The sequence below is a fragment of the Eptatretus burgeri genome, chromosome 13 (genome assembly GCF_056783735.1).
Source record: "Eptatretus burgeri isolate ZD-2024b chromosome 13, Ebu_testis_v1, whole genome shotgun sequence".
Classification (NCBI taxonomy): domain Eukaryota; kingdom Metazoa; phylum Chordata; class Myxini; order Myxiniformes; family Myxinidae; genus Eptatretus; species Eptatretus burgeri.
Genome location: NC_140973.1, coordinates 5,399,753 through 5,419,367, shown reverse-complemented (window position 1 = coordinate 5,419,367; position 19,615 = coordinate 5,399,753). Strand labels below are relative to the sequence as shown.

At 44.2% G+C, this 19,615-nt stretch overlaps 2 protein-coding genes across 4 annotated transcripts in view; one reads left to right on the top strand and one right to left on the bottom strand.

Moving 5' to 3' along the window:
• The first annotated feature begins 35 nt into the window (after positions 1 to 35).
• Positions 36 to 12,545, top strand: LOC147013717 (tetraspanin-31-like). 3 transcript variants are annotated; one of them, XM_085850872.1, is made up of 8 exons: positions 36 to 194; positions 352 to 492; positions 533 to 650; positions 4,492 to 4,659; positions 10,262 to 10,342; positions 11,579 to 11,692; positions 11,846 to 11,947; positions 12,246 to 12,545. In XM_085850872.1, the coding sequence occupies exons 3-8, from the start codon at positions 588 to 590 to the stop codon at positions 12,318 to 12,320; spliced, it is 603 nt and encodes a 200-aa protein (XP_085706998.1). In that variant the 5' UTR covers positions 36 to 194; positions 352 to 492; positions 533 to 587; the 3' UTR covers positions 12,321 to 12,545. The 3 variants fall into 3 exon arrangements, with proteins under 3 accessions (XP_085706998.1, XP_085706999.1, XP_085706997.1); XM_085850873.1 differs by lacking the exon at positions 36 to 194 and having other exon boundaries at positions 373 to 476; XM_085850871.1 differs by lacking the exons at positions 36 to 194; positions 352 to 492 and having other exon boundaries at positions 499 to 650.
• INO80C (INO80 complex subunit C) overlaps positions 10,128 to 19,615 on the bottom strand; it is a 29,031-nt gene continuing 19,543 nt past the window's right edge. Inside the window, exons 4-6 of the mRNA XM_085850874.1 lie at positions 13,473 to 13,581; positions 13,284 to 13,351; positions 10,128 to 13,154 (exon numbers count right to left, since the gene is read on the bottom strand). Of these exons, the coding sequence (XP_085707000.1) occupies positions 13,023 to 13,154; positions 13,284 to 13,351; positions 13,473 to 13,581 (309 nt within the window). The 3' untranslated portion in view covers positions 10,128 to 13,022. The remainder of the gene's footprint in view (positions 13,155 to 13,283; positions 13,352 to 13,472; positions 13,582 to 19,615) is intronic.

Here is a 19,615-nt window from a genome sequence, read left to right as displayed (position 1 = left end):
ACCGAGTTTTGTCCGAATCCGTCCATAACTTATTAAGATATCCTGGGATATGCTCCACGAGTTACCAATCAGCTTGTGGACCTCTCACCACGTGGATTAAGCACTCCAGTGATCGGTCCGATGAAACCGTTCATAAGGAACGGATCGCTTGGCAAGCGCTCGCCAGCTCGGACACGGGAACTCAACACATACAGGTGTTATTAATTGTTTTTGTGTGTGTCAAGGTGTGTATGTACATGTTTACAATCACACGTTATCAGGAGTGATTACATTTATTTATTTATTTAAAGGGAATAGTAATTATATATTTTTTATAAACAACAACGCATGACGTGTCGGCACCTGGCTCAGGTCGGCAGGTGAGGTGGTGTGACGTGTAACGCCGCGACGTGAACAGCAGAGTGGGAGGATAAAACGGGACGGGACGGGACGGGGAGAGAAGAGGAAGAGGAGGAGGAGGAGGAATTCATCGAGAGATCGAGAGATCGAGAGATCGAGAGATCGAGAGATCGAGAGATCGAGAGATCGAGAGGTGTGAGAGAGATTAAATAACCTTCTCCTCCATTTGGTGTTCACCCATTGCCGTCATGGTTTGTGGCGGATTCACATGTTCGCGCAACGTGCTCTGCCTGCTCAACACGCTGTACATGGTGAGAACGGGATGGGAGGAGTGTAGTGTACCGTGTGTGAGGAGTGTGCCGTGTGTGAGGAGTGTACCATGTGAGGAGTAGCGTGTGAGGAGTGTAGTGTACCGTGTGTGTGTGTAAGGAGTGTAGTGTACCGTGTGTGTGTGTAAGGAGTGTAGTGTACCGTGTGTGTGTGTAAGGAGTGTAGTGTACCGTGTGTGTGAGGAGTGTACCATGTGAGGAGTGTAGTGTACCGTGTGTGAGGACTGTACCGTGTGTGTGTATGTGAGTAGTGTACCATGTGAGTAGTGTACCGTGTGTGTGTATGTGAGTAGTGTACCGTGTATGAGGGGTGTACCATGTGAGTAGTGTACCGTGTGTGTGTATGTGAGTAGTGTACCGTGTGTGAGGGGTGTACCATGTGAGTAGTGTACCGTGTGTGAGGAGTGTACAGTGTGTGTGTGTGTGTGTGTGTGTGTGTGTGTGTGTGTGTGAGGAGTGTACCATGTGAGGAGTGTACCATGTGAGGAGTGTACCATGTGTGTGTATGTGAGTAGTGTACCGTGTGTGAGGAGTGTACCATGTGAGTAGTGTTGTGTGTGTGTGTGTGTGTGTGTGTGTGTGTGTGTGTGTGTGTGGAGTGTACCATGTGAGTAGTGTACCGTGTGTGTGTATGTGAGTAGTGTACCATGTGAGTAGTGTACCGTGTGTGTGTGTATGTGAGTAGTGTACCGTGTGTGGTGTACTGTGTGGTGTACTGTGTGTGTGTGTGTGTGTGTGTGTGTGTGTGTGTGTGTGTGTGTGTGTGTGTGTGTGTGTGTGTGTGTGTGTGTGCGCGTGCGCGAGGAGTGTCCCGACATGGGGTGTGAAGCAAGGTTCATGTGATCGGATTGATGTGAAAATCCTTTAATCACCTGCGATCATTATAATGATATTTATAAGTTATAAATAATTATTTATAACTTATTTATTTAGTGAGTGAGTTATTTTTTATTTGAGTTATTTAGTGAGTAAATAATTATTTATAACTGCACAATCGATACAATACATTAATTTCACACATTCCCACCTTTGTTTACGCCGAGACATTTTTAAAGAGGTTTTTCTCCAATATTGTGAATAAATCTCAAATCGAGTGGTACTGTATTTAAGTAAATCCATAATGTTGAATTGAGTGGTACTGTATTTAAGTAAATCCATAATGTTGAATTGAGTGGTACAGAATTTAAACTAGAAGGGCACTCGGTAGAGAACACACCTCCGCCACGTAATACCTGACCCATGAGAACATATCGGGCCCGTTACATGTTTGAAATATCATGTTTTCACCACTATATCGGTTTAGCCCAATCTCTCAATGGTGAAGAATCACTGAAACAATTCCAATAGTCAGATCCAGATCTGTATCTTCACCAAAATCGAATCAGTTCGTCCTCGTCACACACCCAACCTGTCCACAAATTTTTGGGACATCCTGTCAGACAGACAAAGGGGTGAAAACGCAACCTCCTTCACCTTCAGTGGTGGTGGAGGTAATAAATCCATGAAGTAGAGGCGAGTGAGTGATTCAGCACTTTGTTGACATTTGTGTTGCAGGAGCATTGATGCTGTGTGGATTGCCACTGTCGTTCTGATTAAGGACTGTGACGTCACCTCAAGTCAGGATAGAGAAACAGTCCAGCTACTGATTGATTGGTCTCCTTCCTCTGATATGCAGGTCATAACCCAGACATGGTTCTTCCATGTCAGACAGGATAATGGCAGAGTGAACGTCTACACCTTCAGTTTGGGGGGGGGGGGTGGCCCCTCTCTTTGCCCAACATTGTAGGTGGGCAGCATCAGTGGTGAAGTACTGATGCTTCTCTCCTTTGTCTTGTCCACAGGAAGCAAGGTTTTAGCTGGCCGCATGTCAACTGCCTTGGCTTGTATCGCAATTCTGTGGTATGTCCCCCTCAGCATTGCTGGTCTCCGAGTCAATGTTGTCCTGGGCTAGGGTAGTGAAAACTCCAGGACGGCTGTTTGCTGGAAGGGCAACATCATCTGCAGACGCTGAGATTGTCTGCAGACACAGGAATGTGTCAAGCTCTTCCATCTGGGAGGAGGATACACTGTGACAAAGTCTGTTGAGGGTCTGCATGAGCTCCACATCCACATTCAAGCAGAGACTTGACTGTGGGTGGCAGGTGACTGCCATCAACAATGGTGGGTGACGAGGCTTACATCAGATGGCATGGCTGGTGGCAAGGTGGCAAGGCTTGGCTGACAATGCGCTGTATGGCAGGTAGATGGTATGAGCCAGCAGATGTCACGGTCATCAGTGACAGGCATCTGGGAGCAGCAGGCAGGGTGGCCGGCTTCAGCCCCAACCCAACTCGAACCCAAGCTGCCCCGTTAATTCCTCTCTTCTAATCTCCAACTCCTGCCCCTCTAAACCTTGTTGGATTCATCTGTCCCTCCCAAGGCCCACTAACCTGTTTAGACTAGGGAGGAAGATCAAGGCATGCATGGTGACAATAAACGATGAGGTGGTGTGGCTCGCCAACAGAGTAGCCCAATGGGGTGTGCCTACCCCTATTCCAACACGTCGGGACACAATAGGTTCACTCAAAATCCAATTACCCGACTACATTTAACTCTGGCGGCCGCAGCCATCTAAAATGGTGCGAAGGGGGAACGTCTCTAATGAGCTTAACCATCAAAAGCATTATTAATGTAAATTTAACCCCCTCTACTGTGGTTTTATTTAACCAAATTTACTAGCCGCCACACGTGCTGATGCTCTACCAAGTTTGGGCTTCGCTCTCAAATTTTACTCTGTGCCTTTACACAATTTTGTGGCTTGGCCGTGTGCCTTCCTCTGCAGGCTTCCTGACTGTCTCGAATGCAACACCACCAGGACACTGGAGCCACCGTCGAGCTTTACCGCTCTTCGCCAAATTCTGGGGAAGCAATCTCTGGCTCCCTCCCTGTGCACTCGGAGCACTTGCTGCCTCGGATCCACTCCGAGGTTACCCGGGTCCACAAATCTGGACATCCCTCAGGGCCCATGGCCTTCGGGCCAGTGCGCTCCAAGCGCCCAGGGTGCCCTTCTCCAAATTCCTACACACCACGGAGCCACACACACACACGTACACACATCTCCAACCCCTCCATAAACGTTTGCACCTTTGCAATTAAATCCTTTCTCCAATCAGCACCAACACTGGAACAGCATCCATGTTCCAAAACAGCTGAATTTCACTTTCTACATAATCACTTGGTGGACAGAACTTGGTGGGCAGGTTGGTTGTGTGACAAGGACAAATTGATTCGATTCTGGTGAAGCTCCAAATTCAGATCTGAGAATTATTTTCAATTTTTTTTAAAGAACTGATTCTTTGCCAATCAGAGTTTAGGCCCAAAATCGATTTACTGTATAGCACGATGTTTGAAAAAGTTGTGGACGGACTATGACAAAACTTGGTGGATAAGTTTGGTCTGTGACGAGAACAAGCAGATTCGATCTTGGTCCAGGTCTGAATCCAGATCGGGCCAATCAGTGGGATACAAAATGTAAACTGTTCAGCCAGGCGGAGGTGTGCGCTCTACCAAGTGCCATTTGAATTCATTTTGTTTTCCCAAAGAGTTCTCCTGGCTGGCATGTTTTGTTTTTGTTTGTGGGGTACCGTCCATGTAGTTGTGCAAGTGACATTACAACCGAACAAAGGCAGCTGATGATTGAGCCAGTCAGTGCACATGATGCACACAAACAAAATTATCATTTATTCTCTTGTTTCTAAAAATTCTCCTCTCGTGTTGAAAATAACTCGAGTGCCATTCTTTAAAATGTGTACTAAAAAAATCCTTGTCATTCCTGTGTTTACAGATGGTCGGTCTGCTGTTTGTGGGCATTGCAGCTTACGGAAAGGGATTTGGCATCATCTCGAGCCTCTCCCTCGTGGGAGGAATCATTTCTGTGGGAATCTTCCTTTTCATTATCGGCCTCATCGGGCTCATCGGAGCTCTGCGGCACCACCAAGTTCTGCTGTTCTTTGTATCCTTCATAGAGTTGGGCTGTTGGCGTCAGTTCCACGGTTCACTGGTCCATTCGTGGCCATGCTGTAATGTTCCACCTTGCTAAATCTGCTGGTTTTGAACGGTTTTCCTGGTTGAATAGTATTCATCAATCGGTCTAAATACACAAGTTATTTGTAATAACTCTGGGGAATTTAGATGTCCTATTTCAGTTGTGCACAGATTCCACAAATAGCTTTTAAAAAAAGGATTTTTTCCTTCGTTTCAGAAGATCGGGAATGTCAACTCTGCCTTTCTGAATATTAGCAAAGTTCCCACCCGAAGAGCGATCTTATTCCAAGAATCCAACATGTTCTTCGAATGCATATCTTTATGTGGGTGGTATACAAGCAACTGACAGCTGAAGTCACATTTTACATTATGTAGATTTTCCATGGGCCTCAGAGTCCCGTTGGGTCTTTTGGATCCTCAGGGTCTTTTGTTGTGTCTTTTTGGGTCTTCAGTATCTTTTCAGTCTTTTTGGTCCTCTGGGTACTTTAGGTTAAGTATTTCAGGTTGCAATTGTGTGTGACGTCGGGTCAGCTTTTCAACCAATGGGCGAAGAGCAGATATACATACATACATAATCACATACACTTGCTCCATTATATATAGATTCTATAATTGAATAACGATTATTTATTTTTGGGGTACCTTATTTGTTTAATACGTGATTGAAGAGCTGTTTTATTTGATAGTTTCCTGAAAGGTGAAACTGCTGAGGAACAATGCATTTGGTGAAGGTGGGAAATAAATTGTTGGTGACTCGTATTCAGCAGATTCCAAACTTGTCTGTTGAAATGCAGATTATTTGTTTGGATGTAAAAATAAAACCCAAATTAGACCAGTGGAGTTGTAACAACAACAGGGCAATTCATGTAAAATGTGATATGTACCAACATACCACTTGGCTTGAAATGCCCAAAGATTCGAGCTGAGTGAGGCTCCATTTTGCTTTGTGAATCCCAATCCCAGATCGCTGCCTGTAAACCAATCTATAGAGTGATATAAAACACGGTGTGTATTTGTCTGCCCCCCCCCTTCATAAAGACCATTTAAGAATGGTTTTTTAAAGGCCAATCTTTTAACACGACTGTGTGTTCACTACCGTCTATTTTTGAGTAAAAAAAAAAAAACTTGAAAAACATTTTTCATAAAAGAGCAATTACGTCTCTTCCATTGGAATTGTAGACTGTGACTTACAACCGGGTATCAAGGGTGGTGTACAGAACCATTTTAAAAATAATAAATACCAGGAACAAGGAGGTGAAATTTGCAGCATGTGATGTGTAACACGCAGAGTAAAACGAGTGTTCATTTATATCCGTAGGATGTCGAACAAATTAAGAAAATAGAAGCACACCTGACACTAGGCCGAGGCTTCAGACTTTGACATGCTCAGGAGGCATGACCGTCAAAACGAAACGTCCCAGAAGATAAATAAAATAGGATCACATTTGTTCGGACAGTATTGTTTTAAAATAATGCCGTTTTTTTTTTGCTACGAAACATCACATCTTCCAGTTTCCTTAAACATTTTGAATAAAATGACTCCAACCCATCATTTTTGATGGGTTTTTACACTCGTGATATATAAACTTGGTGCAACAAACAACTTGAGATATTACAAAGCATACTCTTTCACTAAGTGACACCATATTAATGGTGATCTGTGAGTATATGATTGTGAAATGGCAAAAACCAATGCAAAATATTGTAAAACCAATGCAAAATATCTGCCAGCAGGAATAGCCGAGCAAAGCTTTGGCGGCACTTGATGCGCGAACTCAAATTGCCTGCTTAACGGGTTATTATGCCAATTGATGAGCGCTACGGTTCCCGCTTCCTGATGACCACCACACACAAGTTTGTTATGAGTGAGGAAGAAGAGGATTGTTGTGACTGGTGATCAGACTGTGACGAATAAATTAGAATCCTGCAACCACATTGGCTTGAACAAATATTCTTATCGCTTTCACTTGGAGGATAGGACTAATAGAGAGGACGAAATAAAAACATAATCCTGTGATGCTTGGGGGCATGGGGCATCGGACCGCAGGTAGCGTGCTCTCTAAACACATTTCATTAGTTACTGAATCGCATCACACTTATTCTAACATGTATTATGAAATAAGTATTCTAAACTATCCCCCATTTTACCACTTCGGCCAGATCGGTAACAATATATTCTAATGCTGGAAACGCTTTCGAAGCACCATCTTTTACTCCAGGACATCACAGAAGCCATGTGATGTCACTGGTGATCTGCATCGATGCCAACACCTCGAAAAAACTTCCCAAATGGTGGAAGAGTTGGAGGTTGTTGGCATCACCATCGATGAGTCACCATAGCATTCACAGGGTTTCCGGCAGCACTAAATCTTGTGGATGTGACGAGAAATCCTTTTAAACGTGAGATGCTGGATTTTCGAAAGACACCATAGGATCTTTAACATCCACTGACTAATACTATGGGATTAACATCTACTGTCCAGCCTGAAGGATGGTACACTTTGATGCAAGGCCCAGCCTGTGAAGCGTCAATCCGAGTTTGTAGTCGGGTAGGGAAGTGAACCAAGATTCGACAGATCAGAGGCAAGTGAGTTACCTCTGCATCATCCTATCAGACAACATCACAGCAAATAGGCCCAAGAATGGCTTACTGAGGACAAAACCTCTGTTCATGACATGATCCAGAAAACCCTTCGATTGGAGAAGTTGGTTTAACAGTTCCTTGACCAAAAGTGAAATCCAAAGTGGCAGCATTGACAAGAGCGCCAGTTGTTTGCATGTCTGTTGGCCTGTTAGGCCTAACAATGTGATCTTCACTTTCTTCAGCCATGAAAACCCTTTTTTATTCATCACCAGTGCCCACAGGAAAATCTTCAAAGGTGTTTGCTGATGTTTTTATAATGATGTTTTATAGCCGATCTGGCTGAAACTTGGCAGCAAGGGGTTCCGCTCCCGGCTGGTAACGGAGATTGCAAAGCTTGTTCCGGTCACGTGACGAAGTAGGTCAAAATGGCTGACTTGGTCAATTATTGGTAAAATCACAAATTCCTTCAAAAATCTTCTTCTCCAGACCCATGACTCAGAATTCTACCAAATTTGGGTTACAACATTAGGCCAAGGTAGGTATGTTATATGGCAAAGGCCATGCGAATCATGTGACCAGGAGTATGTCAAAATGGCCGACTTGGTCAATTTTTGGTAAAATCATGCAAATTCCTTCAAAAATCTTATTCGAGACCCACCATTCAGAATGCCACCAAATTTGGGTTCCAAGATTAGGCCAGGGCCCAGTGGTCCTATTTTTAGTCTTTGGTATGACTCGGACGGGGTTTGAACCACCGACCTCCCACTCAGAGCGGATACACTACAAGGTGACTGAGGCTGGTTAAAATGAGTTTAGCTTTGTATGCTAATTTTACTAGACGCACCAAACTCACAACATGGCAAGTGCTATATTGGTATCGCATTTTTTTTTGCACGATTCAGACGTCACTCAACCTGAATATCCGATATTTAATTTGCTTCTTCATCGTGCAACATAGCTTTAAAGTTATCCAAGATGAACAAGACCTGCAACTCGAGAGGTGAAATAAAGCAGTTCCCTGGCACCACCTGCATGATTTGTCTGATGAGGTTTAAACTGAAACGCTGACTGCCTTCTGACACTTTTTTTCTTTAAATTTATGCTAAAATGATTTTATGAAAAAATAAATTGAGAAGTGTCTGCTGAGTAATACAAAACAAGTTGTTGGCCCCAAACTAGCCAATAATTGTTAATTTCAAATTGAATATTTTGATGCCTTTTTAATAAAGGCAATTAAGGTCTCAACAAACAATTGTCTAATTCTGTTGGCATGTTCGATCTCATTAGCTCATCTGGAATTGGAATTCGAGATAAGGTAATGTCATCGTGCACCGTCTGTTCGCCTCCTATTTCGTCTTCCCCTGCCAATTTGCTGGGCCGACCTGGCTGAAATTTGGTGGCAAGGTTCTGCTCCTGACTGGTAATGGGGATTGTAAAGGTCGTTCTGGTCACGTGACTTTAAGTAGGTCAAAATGACGGATTCAGTAAATTACTTCAAAAAATCTTCTCCAGACCCAGCAGTCCAAATGCTACCAAATTTGCGACACAAAATTAAGTTAGGGTAGGGATGTTAAATTGCAGAGGTCATGCCGATCCCGTGACCGGACGTGTCAAAATTGCCGACTTAGTCAATGTTTGGGAAAATCATGTAAATTCTTTCAAAAACCTTATTTTCCAGACCCACCAGTTAAAATGTGACCAAATTTGGGACACATTAGGCCAGGGTTCCATTAAGCTACAGGTCCAGTGGGCCTATTTTTTTTTGTATTTACAAACCGAGAAATAATTCTTACATCCCAAGGTCGTTAATCCTTTTACATTCTAGCCTTCGACGTTTTACCTGCCCCTCTAAAAGGTACCAAGATGCTACCGTTTCTAGTTCGTATCTCCAACGTTTTGATTTATTTTGCTCGTAATTTGTAATTTCACTTGCACGGCAGTTTATCAGTTACTGGTCTTTTTCGTCAGTTGGAAAAGGAAAAATTAAATATTATAATTTTATAAATTGGAGAGTTAACAGAACATCTTACCCTGCGCTATCTTGAGAAACAAGGAGATGGGCGGGGTATACGAGCGGCAAATTTGATTGGTTGCGACGACGTAAAATGCCGGAATATTTTGTCAAAGTACTGCTAAATGGAAGGGTTTTGAAAGTGCCAAAAGGGCGATTTGTGTTTCCCAGTGTTCAAATGTATGATTCAAATGAAGTAAAAAAGATTTTAAAGTTCGTAGAAAAACAAATTCAGAAGTTTACCACCGTTGATGCATCATCTTGAACACCACCTTGTTTAACACGTTACATTCGTTGTTCGTGCCTGTTTGTGCCCTTTACGACGTCCTTAAAAAAAAAACTAAGTTTCCTGTTTGGAATGATTTTCAATTAAGTTTGATTGCCAGACAGGCAGACAGTAAAAAAAATATTATCTCGCTCCTCTCAGAGTGTGTGCGATCAGGACAAATTCAGATCCAAAGTATTGCTAAACTACAGGTTTGTGTTCAAAATATAAAACATTCAATTGAAATAAGTTGTTTCTCGATCATAAATCGACGTTTGTAAACAGGACAGTCAGACACACAGAAGTGAACCAATTGCCTAACCTTGCTTTTCGTTTCACGTGCGTGGGATAATTGGAGAGAGTGTAGAACAAAATATCTGTTTGTTACAGGCTGTTAAATTTACACAAGTTAAAGCATTTTTGATATCAAAGCCATGTATGCAAAGCTGGGAATGATTTTTAAAATATAATTATCGAATCTTGTTTGTGTCCCAGTTGTTGTTTTTCTCCAAAATGCAACATTTGGAAGCAAATCGGATACAATGTTTCAGCCATCATTAAATGATGGACAATGTCTTTGTTGAAAAAAATGGTTCTTTATTACGGTCACAAAATGACTACATTTGGAGGAAAAGTAAACATTGTATTAATCTGTTGTGAATCTGAGAGACCAGGTGACATGCTGAGCTTCCTTAATCATATATTCACAGTACATGGCTGTCATGGTACCAATGTTTGTCATTGAACTGGCTGTGTCCTGTGCCTGCCTTGCACTGCCTCTATCTCAAGAGGTAAAGAAACAGTTTGTATCTGCTGCTCTTCCTAAATGGTCCCAATTAGTCAAATATTGTGAGGTTGGCCAGAGGGAACGATTCTGGTGAGTGTCTTTTTCAGGAACTGGCAGGTCAGGCCCGACATTCAACTCCAGAAGGAATTTGGGATTTTGCAAGGGTACCGGCAATAACTCGCTTTCTCTTTGGGGAAAAAATACAGCGAGATCTTTAACGTCCACGAACCAGTACCAACTGATATAATGGGTTCTCCAGCTTTCAGAGAACGTCCTTCCCATGGACGGCATACACATCGATGCATCGTATGACATGCAATATACCAGGGTGGCAGCTTATAGCAGAGTCCAGAATCAAACCCAGCCAAGACCGTTGAAAGGCTAGTGCGCAAACCTCGAAGCTATCCTGTCAGCCCGGTTTGTACCTGTGTACCGATATGAAAGAGAAAAGGCATAGGATAAAGGAAAATATAAGGTTCAGGATAGTTACATTGCAGTTCAAATCCACTTAATCATCAATTCACCGATAAACCATAACATAGTGTGGATCTCCACTTACATTGCAATACAAGGGGCATGCAGTCACTTTGCCCAACATCATGAATCATATTTTTAGCTTATCTGGAATTGGAATTCCAGAAAAGGTATTGTCATGGTGCACCGTCCGTCGATCTTCTATTTTGACTTTTCCGGCCAAGCCACTGGGCCAATCCGGCTGAAATTTGGCAGCAAGGTTCTGCTCCCGACTGGTCACGGGGATTGAAAAGATTGTTAAGTAGGTCAAAATGGCGGACTTAGTAAATTCCTTCAAAAATCTTCTCCAGACCCACCAGTCAGAATGCTACCAAATTTGGGTTACAACATAAGGACAGGGTCGTGATGTTAAATTGTGGAGGTCATGCCGATCACGTGACCAGAAGTATCAAAATGGCAGCCTTTGTAAATTTTTGGGAAAATAATTTAAATTCCTTCAAAAATTTTCTTTATCTTCAAAAAAATTTATTCTACGGTATAATGCAGCTTGTAGAAGATGAGGCAACTGTTCCCCACTGTCTTCCCTTAAATTCTGATTTAAATTGCAAGACTTCAAAATGTGCTTTGTCAGGGAAACGGTGACATCACCCCCTCCCCCCACCCCTTTATCTCTACAATGACCTGCTCTCTCCCTCTCCATCCCACCTGCAATGGTTAATCAAACCTTGTCATGTCAATCATTTGCCCTGTGGGCCTTGTGTGACAGATTAGTGTCTTGAAGGCGAGCTGGCAGCACGCTAACAGGACGCGTGAGGATGTGCAGAAGAACCTTCATTGCTGTGGCTTCACCAACACCACTGAAAGTCCGAAATGTACTCGGGTATGTCTCCGATAATACTTCCACTGGGATAACTCACTCTCTCGCTTATGAAGCAGACAAAAGTCTAGAATTAAACATTTACAACCACAGTGATTGAAGTACTAAGAGCAGTGTCCGACAACCTTTTCTCGTATCTGTCTCATGAACATCCAGAAGAACCCAGATTTCCCTCCATGCTTGGATGTGTTACGTGGCTCTCTGGATCTGGTGCTCCGTGCTGCAGGCATCATTGGCCTTCTATTTTCATTTTTAGAGGTAAGGTTTGCTTCAGAGATCACCTTAGAATCATGGTTGAGTTAATTATTTCGGTAATTTGTCAGGCCCAATGCCAAAAAGAGTGCACAAGGTCTCAAAGGGCTACAGGCAGCACCAACCTCCAAAGTGTACGTCACAATAATAACGTCCATTCCCAAATGGTTAAATAATCTCTCGGAGAATAGCTTGCACAAATTTCAAATGAACTGTATACATAGGAAAACAGAGTGAGATTATATACCAATTGCAGACTTGCATACATCAAAATGTTTGCACGTTTTGTTTCTCCCCACCTCAGCTGTTGAGTTTGTGGCTCACCCAACGCTACCGGAACATGAAACACCCCTTGACCCGCTCTGGTGCCTTCTTGTGAGCTGTGCATTTGCATGCCTTTTGTTCCATCAACCCATGGATTTATCTGCTCTGTCTCCAAAAGATACACGACTCAAAACCCCAAATCATTTTGACGCTTAAAATTTATAAAACAGTTTACTAATAATGCTTTTGTTGAAGTTTACACCGAGTCTGGGAGTGGGTAACAGTATGTATTGATTGAAATTGTGCCAATGTGTCCAAACAAATAAACCTGTTTCTTCAACCTTTTTGTGGGGGATGGGGTGGGATAGAAAAGTGAACCTCCAGTGAGAACAGAAGGTTTATCGGGCTCAGGTTTCTTAATTCAGATATGTACAGTAAAGCTAACAAACACCTGCAAGCGTTATTTTTGCTCGATACAAGTTCCACGTTTCTTTTCACAAGTGCTCTTGGCTGGCCGTCCTAATGCAAAGGACAAAGCAAGGATGAAATAATAAGTTGTTCACAAATCACTTAAGAACTGTTTCCCTGTGATCTCTGCTCGGGAGGGTCATGCTAAAGGAAATGCAGATTGTCAAGTCAAAGCTCCAACTATTTCCTGGATGAAGAACAAAGCGGGGAAGTAAAAAGAGCAGCCATTCCAAAAGTGATAATTTCAGCAGGGATGTTGATCTTGAAGGTCGCTGGGCATCCAGTTGAGCATGAGAGTTAAAATGGTTGAGCAGGAAAAAAACAAATTAACTTCCTAAGGAGAGGCACGTCAGGCAATGAGTGCGTGGGCTTTGCGTAAGGCAAGGTAACCAGCTGCAACGTCCGGTGGGAGGGAACGGAGACGAGAGAATTCTTCTGCTGTAGCAAATCGTAGCTTGGTCAGTGGATCCGAGTATGGTGCCTGCACATTGGGGAGGGGTGGAATAAACCATGACAACAGGGAAAAAGAACAGGCTTGAGTCTTAAGAGGGAATGTTTTAATAAATTTTGGGGGGAGGTGTATAAATAAAAGAGGACAAAACTTGCTTACAATCAGGCCAGTAAGGTCAGAGTATTTCTTAGCAGGCTTGAATGATGGTGGTGCTTCGATGTTACTATCTGCAAGGGAAAGGAAACAGGAAATTTGAACCCATCGACAACCAACTATTTTCTTACTTAGAAACACAAACGTCTTAAGCCCATCATGACAGGCCTCCCCAAAAAACCCGAATGTACGTACAGGTTGGCAAGTTAGGGTTCCAGCCCACATTACGCTCGGCTGTAAGAATCTGCTTGAGGTTCTTCCAGACTCGTGACTTGCGTACCCCTGGCCCACCCAAGCTGGAATGCTGCAGGGTGATAGAGGTTACACTTCATGAAACAATCAAATCTCTCTTTCTCTCTCTCTCTGAAAGTACCGTACGGCAAACCCTCCCATATACTTTCTTCACAACCTTCTAATCTAAGAGGTACAGTCAGTAAAACTCTTGGGTCCAACTCGGCCATGATCTTTCTTGGGCAAACCGCATTTCAAAGTTGGCCTCAAAAGCCAATCACTTCAGGTAAACAGACAGGGCAATTCAAGATTGGGCAACCTCTGTCATGCAAAGTCCTTCCTTGACACATCTGAGCTCCTATCCACCTACTGGGCCTTCATCTGCAGCTTGATGGAGTACTGCTCTCCCTTCTGGCCTGGCTCCCTTGCGTCACACCTTGCTCAGATTGACGCCATGGAAACCAAGGCCTTCAATATTATTGGAATCTCCTGCGATGGAGCTGAGTCGACGGGCCTCGCACTTTGGCATAGTCCACTTTGGAGCATACGGTCCACCATCAACCCCATTCTTGTGAAACTCCCAAAATCCAGAATCGCTGATCACCTCCACGCATCCATTCCCCCCCCCCCCAGGTCTTCGAGAAAGCTCAGATCATTCACCATCTCAGATCATGCCCGATCCAAACCCAAAATCATTTCGAACCCTATTAACCTCCACCCTCCCCCCTTTCAAATTTCCAGTTTTTCCTTCCTGAAAGCTCGCTTCTGTATCCATCTTGTCCACCCCTTGCATTTTCTCCTACCCCTCATCGTTACGCGCATCTTATTTGTCCATCTTTATTTTCTCCTCCTTTCTCTGCTGCTCCTTTTGTTGTGTTCTGTTCTGTTCTTGTTTTTCCACACGGGCCTTGACTGTATACACAACAACAACAAAAAACTCTGAAGGAGGTTCGAAGAAGTGCACACAAAAATCTTGACTGAAGGTCCTCTGGTTATCTTTTCACGACAACATGGTCGTTGCAATCTTTATAGCTGCTTTGAACTTCACAAACCTTAAAAAGTTCACAGAATGGAGCAATAACACGAGCTAGGCCATACATGTCATTGTACATAAATGATTACCCTGTGCACGTGAAGCGAACAGTGGGGTTAAGCAATTGGTTCACTTCTGTGTGTGTGTCTACAAACGTCAGTTTATCATTGAAGAACAAATTGATTTTAATTGAATGTTACATTTCGAACACGGATCGGAAAACAAACTTGAACCTTAACAGTATTCATCCCGATCGTGCATTTGCAGAGATGAGCGAGATAATATTTTTACTCTCTCTTCCTGTTTGGCAGGCAAAATCGAAATTCCTTCAAAACAGGAAGCACTATTTTAAGGATGTCGGCACAACTAACTAATGTAGTGTGTTAAATAAGGTGGTGTATAAGACACTGCACCGACAGCAGGAAACTTCCAGATTTTTTGAAATTTTTTACAACCTTTAAAATGTCTTATTTGAATTGAATTAAGTATGAGCCTGGTGTGGCTTCGTGGTTAAGGTGGTGGCTTGGGATCCTTGGGGTCCTGAGTTTGAGTCCCGCTGGCCACCGAGTTAACATCAGGGGGGTTGACTCAGCCTGTCCTCCTGAAGGTCGGCAAAATGAGCACCAGTATACTGGTAATTATCTCTGCAGGGTCGAAGGCGACTAAAGGGTTGGCGTCAGGAAGGGCATCCGGCCATAAAAACATTGCCACAAGAAAGGGTACCATGATTGGAGCCCGCAAAAAGCTGACTCCTGCTCAGGTATAAAGGCTTTCAAATGGTGTGATGATCTGAATTGAATTAAGTACTTGAGCAGTGTGTGCGGTGAGATGTTCTCTGAACTCTCTAGTTATGGAGATGTTTCTAACTTAAGGATTTAAAAGGGTACCTGGTATGACCAAAGTTCGAAGCAGAGACAAATGGGACACAACACAAATATGGTACTTATCCAATTCCAATTTTTTTTTTTAATTTAGTTCTATGAATCAGTGTCTGATTGGGTGGATGCGGGAAAGGCAGGGGATATAGTATATCTAGACTTTAGGAAGGTATTTGATGAGGTACCACATCGGAGGTTGTTAGCCAAAGTGAGGGTTTGTGGTTGTGGAGTGGCTGGTCAGGTAATTAATTGGATTGTAAACTGGCTGAGTGGTAGGAAGCAAAGAGTGACTGTGAGTGGGAGGATGTCTTGCTGGGAGGATGCAAGTCGTGGGGTCCCTCAGGGATCAGTACTCGGACCATTACTATTCATGATTTACATCAATGATTTGGATAGTGGGGGGAAGAGTAGGTTTTCCAAATTTGCAGATGACACAATGCTTGGAGGTAAGGTGGATAGCAGAGGGGGTGGTGATCAGTTACAGGAAAGTATTGATACTTGTATAGATTGGGCAAAAGATTGGCAGATGTAATTTAACCTGAACAAGTGTAAGGTGTTGGGGATGGATACACAACCAATGAAAACAATGAAAATAGAGATTACATGATCTAAGGGGTAATTTTGGAGCGTGTCACACAGGAGAAGGATCTGGGGGTGGTCATAGATATGGGAGGTGAGCAGGCAGCACAGTGCCAGGCAGCTATAGGTGAAGCAAATAGGGTTTTAGGCTGTATAAGGAGGGGGATGAATTATAAATCAGAAGAGGTGGTGTTAATATTGTACAAGAATTTAGTGAGATCCACATTGACAATATTGTGTGCAGTTTTGGTCACCACAACTCAGGAAGGACATAGATGCCACAGGGAGGGTTCAGCGCAGGGTTGCAAGATTGATTCCGGGCCAAGCTTGACTCAGCTATGAGGAGCGGTTCAAGGAGACAGGGCTTTATACACGAGAAAGGAGGCGGTTACGAGGAGATATGATAGAGATGTTTAAGATAATGAAAGGTACAGATAAAATAAGTGAAGATGAATTATTCAGCAGAGTAGACAGTGATTGGACCAGGGGCCACAGCCTGAGAGTAAAAAAGAGGAGAGTTAAGACGGTAGTAAGGTAGGGGTCTTTCACTCAGAGAGTAGTTAATGTATGGAATGGTCTCCCTGGAAAGGTAGTGGCAGCAGAAACAGTCGATAAGTTTAAATTAGAACTAGATAGGTACCTGGAAGTATATTTGAGATAGATGGGTATGGGGATGTTGATAAGACTTTTATGTGTCAGGATAGGATCCCTTGCTACCCCCCCTCCCCCCAGAAAGAAAGAAAGAGATTAAAATGAAGATTATCGAGACCTTGGACTGAGGTCCATGATTTTAAAAGCATTGCAAACAACAATGCATTCTTATTTATACAGGGATTGGGGCTTATTGAACGACTTAACCACAAGCAAATGAAAAGAACCAGGGAATGGTGGAATCGCGACGGAGGAGACAACGACGGCACGTAGAGATGGGGGAGAAGGTGGGGGAACTGAATCGATAATAAATAATTATATACATTGTGGAAAAATGAATCCAAAGAAACTAAGGCGCCTCACTCCGGACTCAATCACCGATGGGAAAAGGATAAAACCGGGGAATGCGCCTTCATTGCATCCATCAAGAATTGTGTTAAATCGCATCTCCGACCTAAAACTTTTAAAAACCACAGTTTGCCATGGATGCTCGCTTTCCATCAACCATTCTTTTTTTCCAACTTCAGTGCCAACTCACCCCCCTCACCCCTCACTCTCACTCTCAAAGCAACCATCCCACTCTTCTCCCTCCAAGCCTCCCTCTCACCTCTTTCAAAAATTCCCCCCTCACCTTTCTCCCACCTTTCATCCCCCTCACTCTTCCTTCTCTAAGTTGCCCCCCTCTCATCCACCAACCTGCCTCCCTCCACTGCCCTCTCACCTCCATCTCTTCACTCCACCTCCTCAAATCCTCAACTGCCATCTTCCTTGTCTCTTGTCCCCCCTCTCTCCCAGCACCACAGAGCCTTTTCTCCTCCTCATTCGGCCCCCTCCCCTCGCTATTCTGCAATATCCCACACTCCTTCAGCAACCCTCCTTACCTCCCCCCCTCGTCCCTCATCCTACCCTCCCCCGCCCCTCCACCTCCTGCACCCAAAGCCTCCTCCCCTACCTCTTCATTAAATGTGTGGACCTCAAATATCCGGGGCCTTCGCTCAAACCTTTCAGATCTTTCCATGCAGGTTGCCACTGACAAACCAGACATTATCTGCCTAACAGAAACTTTCCTCTCCCAAGACGTGTCTGACTCCCAAGTATCTCTCCCTGGTTACTCCCTCTTACGGTATGACAGACCTGAGCCTCGTCCTGGTGGAGGTGTTGCTCTCTTCATCAAAGACTCTATTCCTCACTCTCCCTGCACTGCTCTCACTCCCCCACACCCCCAGGAATACCTCTGGCTTCGGCTTCCCCTCCACTCCCACCTCATGTTTATATGTGTACTGTACCGTCCACCGAACAGTGATGACTCCATCTACACCTCACTCTCCGAAAACATGGACCATCTTCTATCTTCTCATCCAAACTCTCTCTTCCTCTTATGTGGCGACTTCAATTGTCATCACGCCAGTTGGCTAGGTGTGGGTACCTCTCTCACCTGCCATGGGACGTCAGCAAAAGCTTTCTGTGACTCATTGGGACTGACTCAATCGGTCAACTTCCCGACCCGGATCTCAACCAATGGTACTCCATCTCTTCTGGATCTGATTTTGACAAATTTCCCTGACAATATCTGCTGCTCTTCCTTCGCTCCAATTGGTTCTTCTGACCACGTCCTTGTTAAAGTGGACATCTCTCTGGCTGTCATCAGAGAACCACCTCACCGCCGTCGAGTCTGGCATTTCACTCAAGCCGACTGGCAGGGTCTCCGAGCAGCCATCAAACTTACAGACTGGTCTCCTATCACTACTTTCTCAAACATCAACTCATCCTGGGAATTCTTTCAAAGAAACTTGCTCTCCCTCATGCACAGATTTATCCCCTCTCGTGTTCAGTTGTCTTACCCTTCCTCCCGCCCTTGGTTTACTGAAGCTTGTGGCGAGGCAGTTGTCCTGAAACAACTTGCCTTTGCCTCATGGAAAGCAAACCCAACTGAGGGCAATCTCAGTTCTTTCCACAAAGCTCGGAACAAGTGTGTATCTACCCTCAGGAGAGCCAGAAAACAACATCTTTCTCATCTCAAGTCTGAACTCTCAGACCTCTCTCCCTCCTCAAAATCCTGGTGGCGTTTAATCAAATCTGTTTCTGGTGTATGTTCCCCCTCCATCCCCTCCCTTACCTCAAATGGTCGCACTGCTGATTCCACACGTGATAAAGCTGAATGTCTAAACTCGGTGTTTGCAGCTAAATCTTGTGTCCCAAACCCATCACTATCTCTACCCACTTTACCCAGTCGCACCCAACTGTCCCTGGACTCTGTATCCTTTTCTCCTGACAAGGTGGAGAGCTTGCTTTCAAACCTCGAGTCAGATTCTGCAACCGGTCCAGACGGCATCAGCCCACGTGTCCTCAAAGCCTGCTCTTCTGCTCTTGCTCACCCTCTCTCTGTTCTATTCACCCTCTCATTTTCCCAAGGTCATCTGCCATCTGCTTGGAAATCTGCTAACATCACTGCCCTGCATAAAAAGGTGCAAAAACAGATCCCTGTAACTACAGACCAATCAGCCTTCTCCCAATCATCAGCAAGGTTATGGAATCCATCATTGCTTCAGACATGAAATCCTTCCTCTTCTCCAATGGCTTGATTTCCAATCATCAATTTGGTTTCAGACCAGGTCACTCTACCCTGGATATGCTGCTACTGCTCTCCCATCAATGGATGGAGGTCCTCAATGCCAGACAGGAAATCCGAGCCGTATCCCTGGACATATCACGTGCTTTTGACACAGTCTGGCACCCTGCCCTACTCACCAAACTCTCTTCCCATGGTATTCAAGGCCATCTCCACTCATGGCTCGCAGACTTCCTCTCCTGTCGCAGTCAACGTGTGGCCCTAAATGGAGTTCTTTCATCCCCTCTTCCTGTGCAGGCTGGAGTTCCTCAAGGTAGCGTTCTGGGCCCTGTTCTTTTTCTGGTTTTCATCAATGATCTCTCGGACTCTCTGGAAAATCCTCTATTTCTCTTTGCCG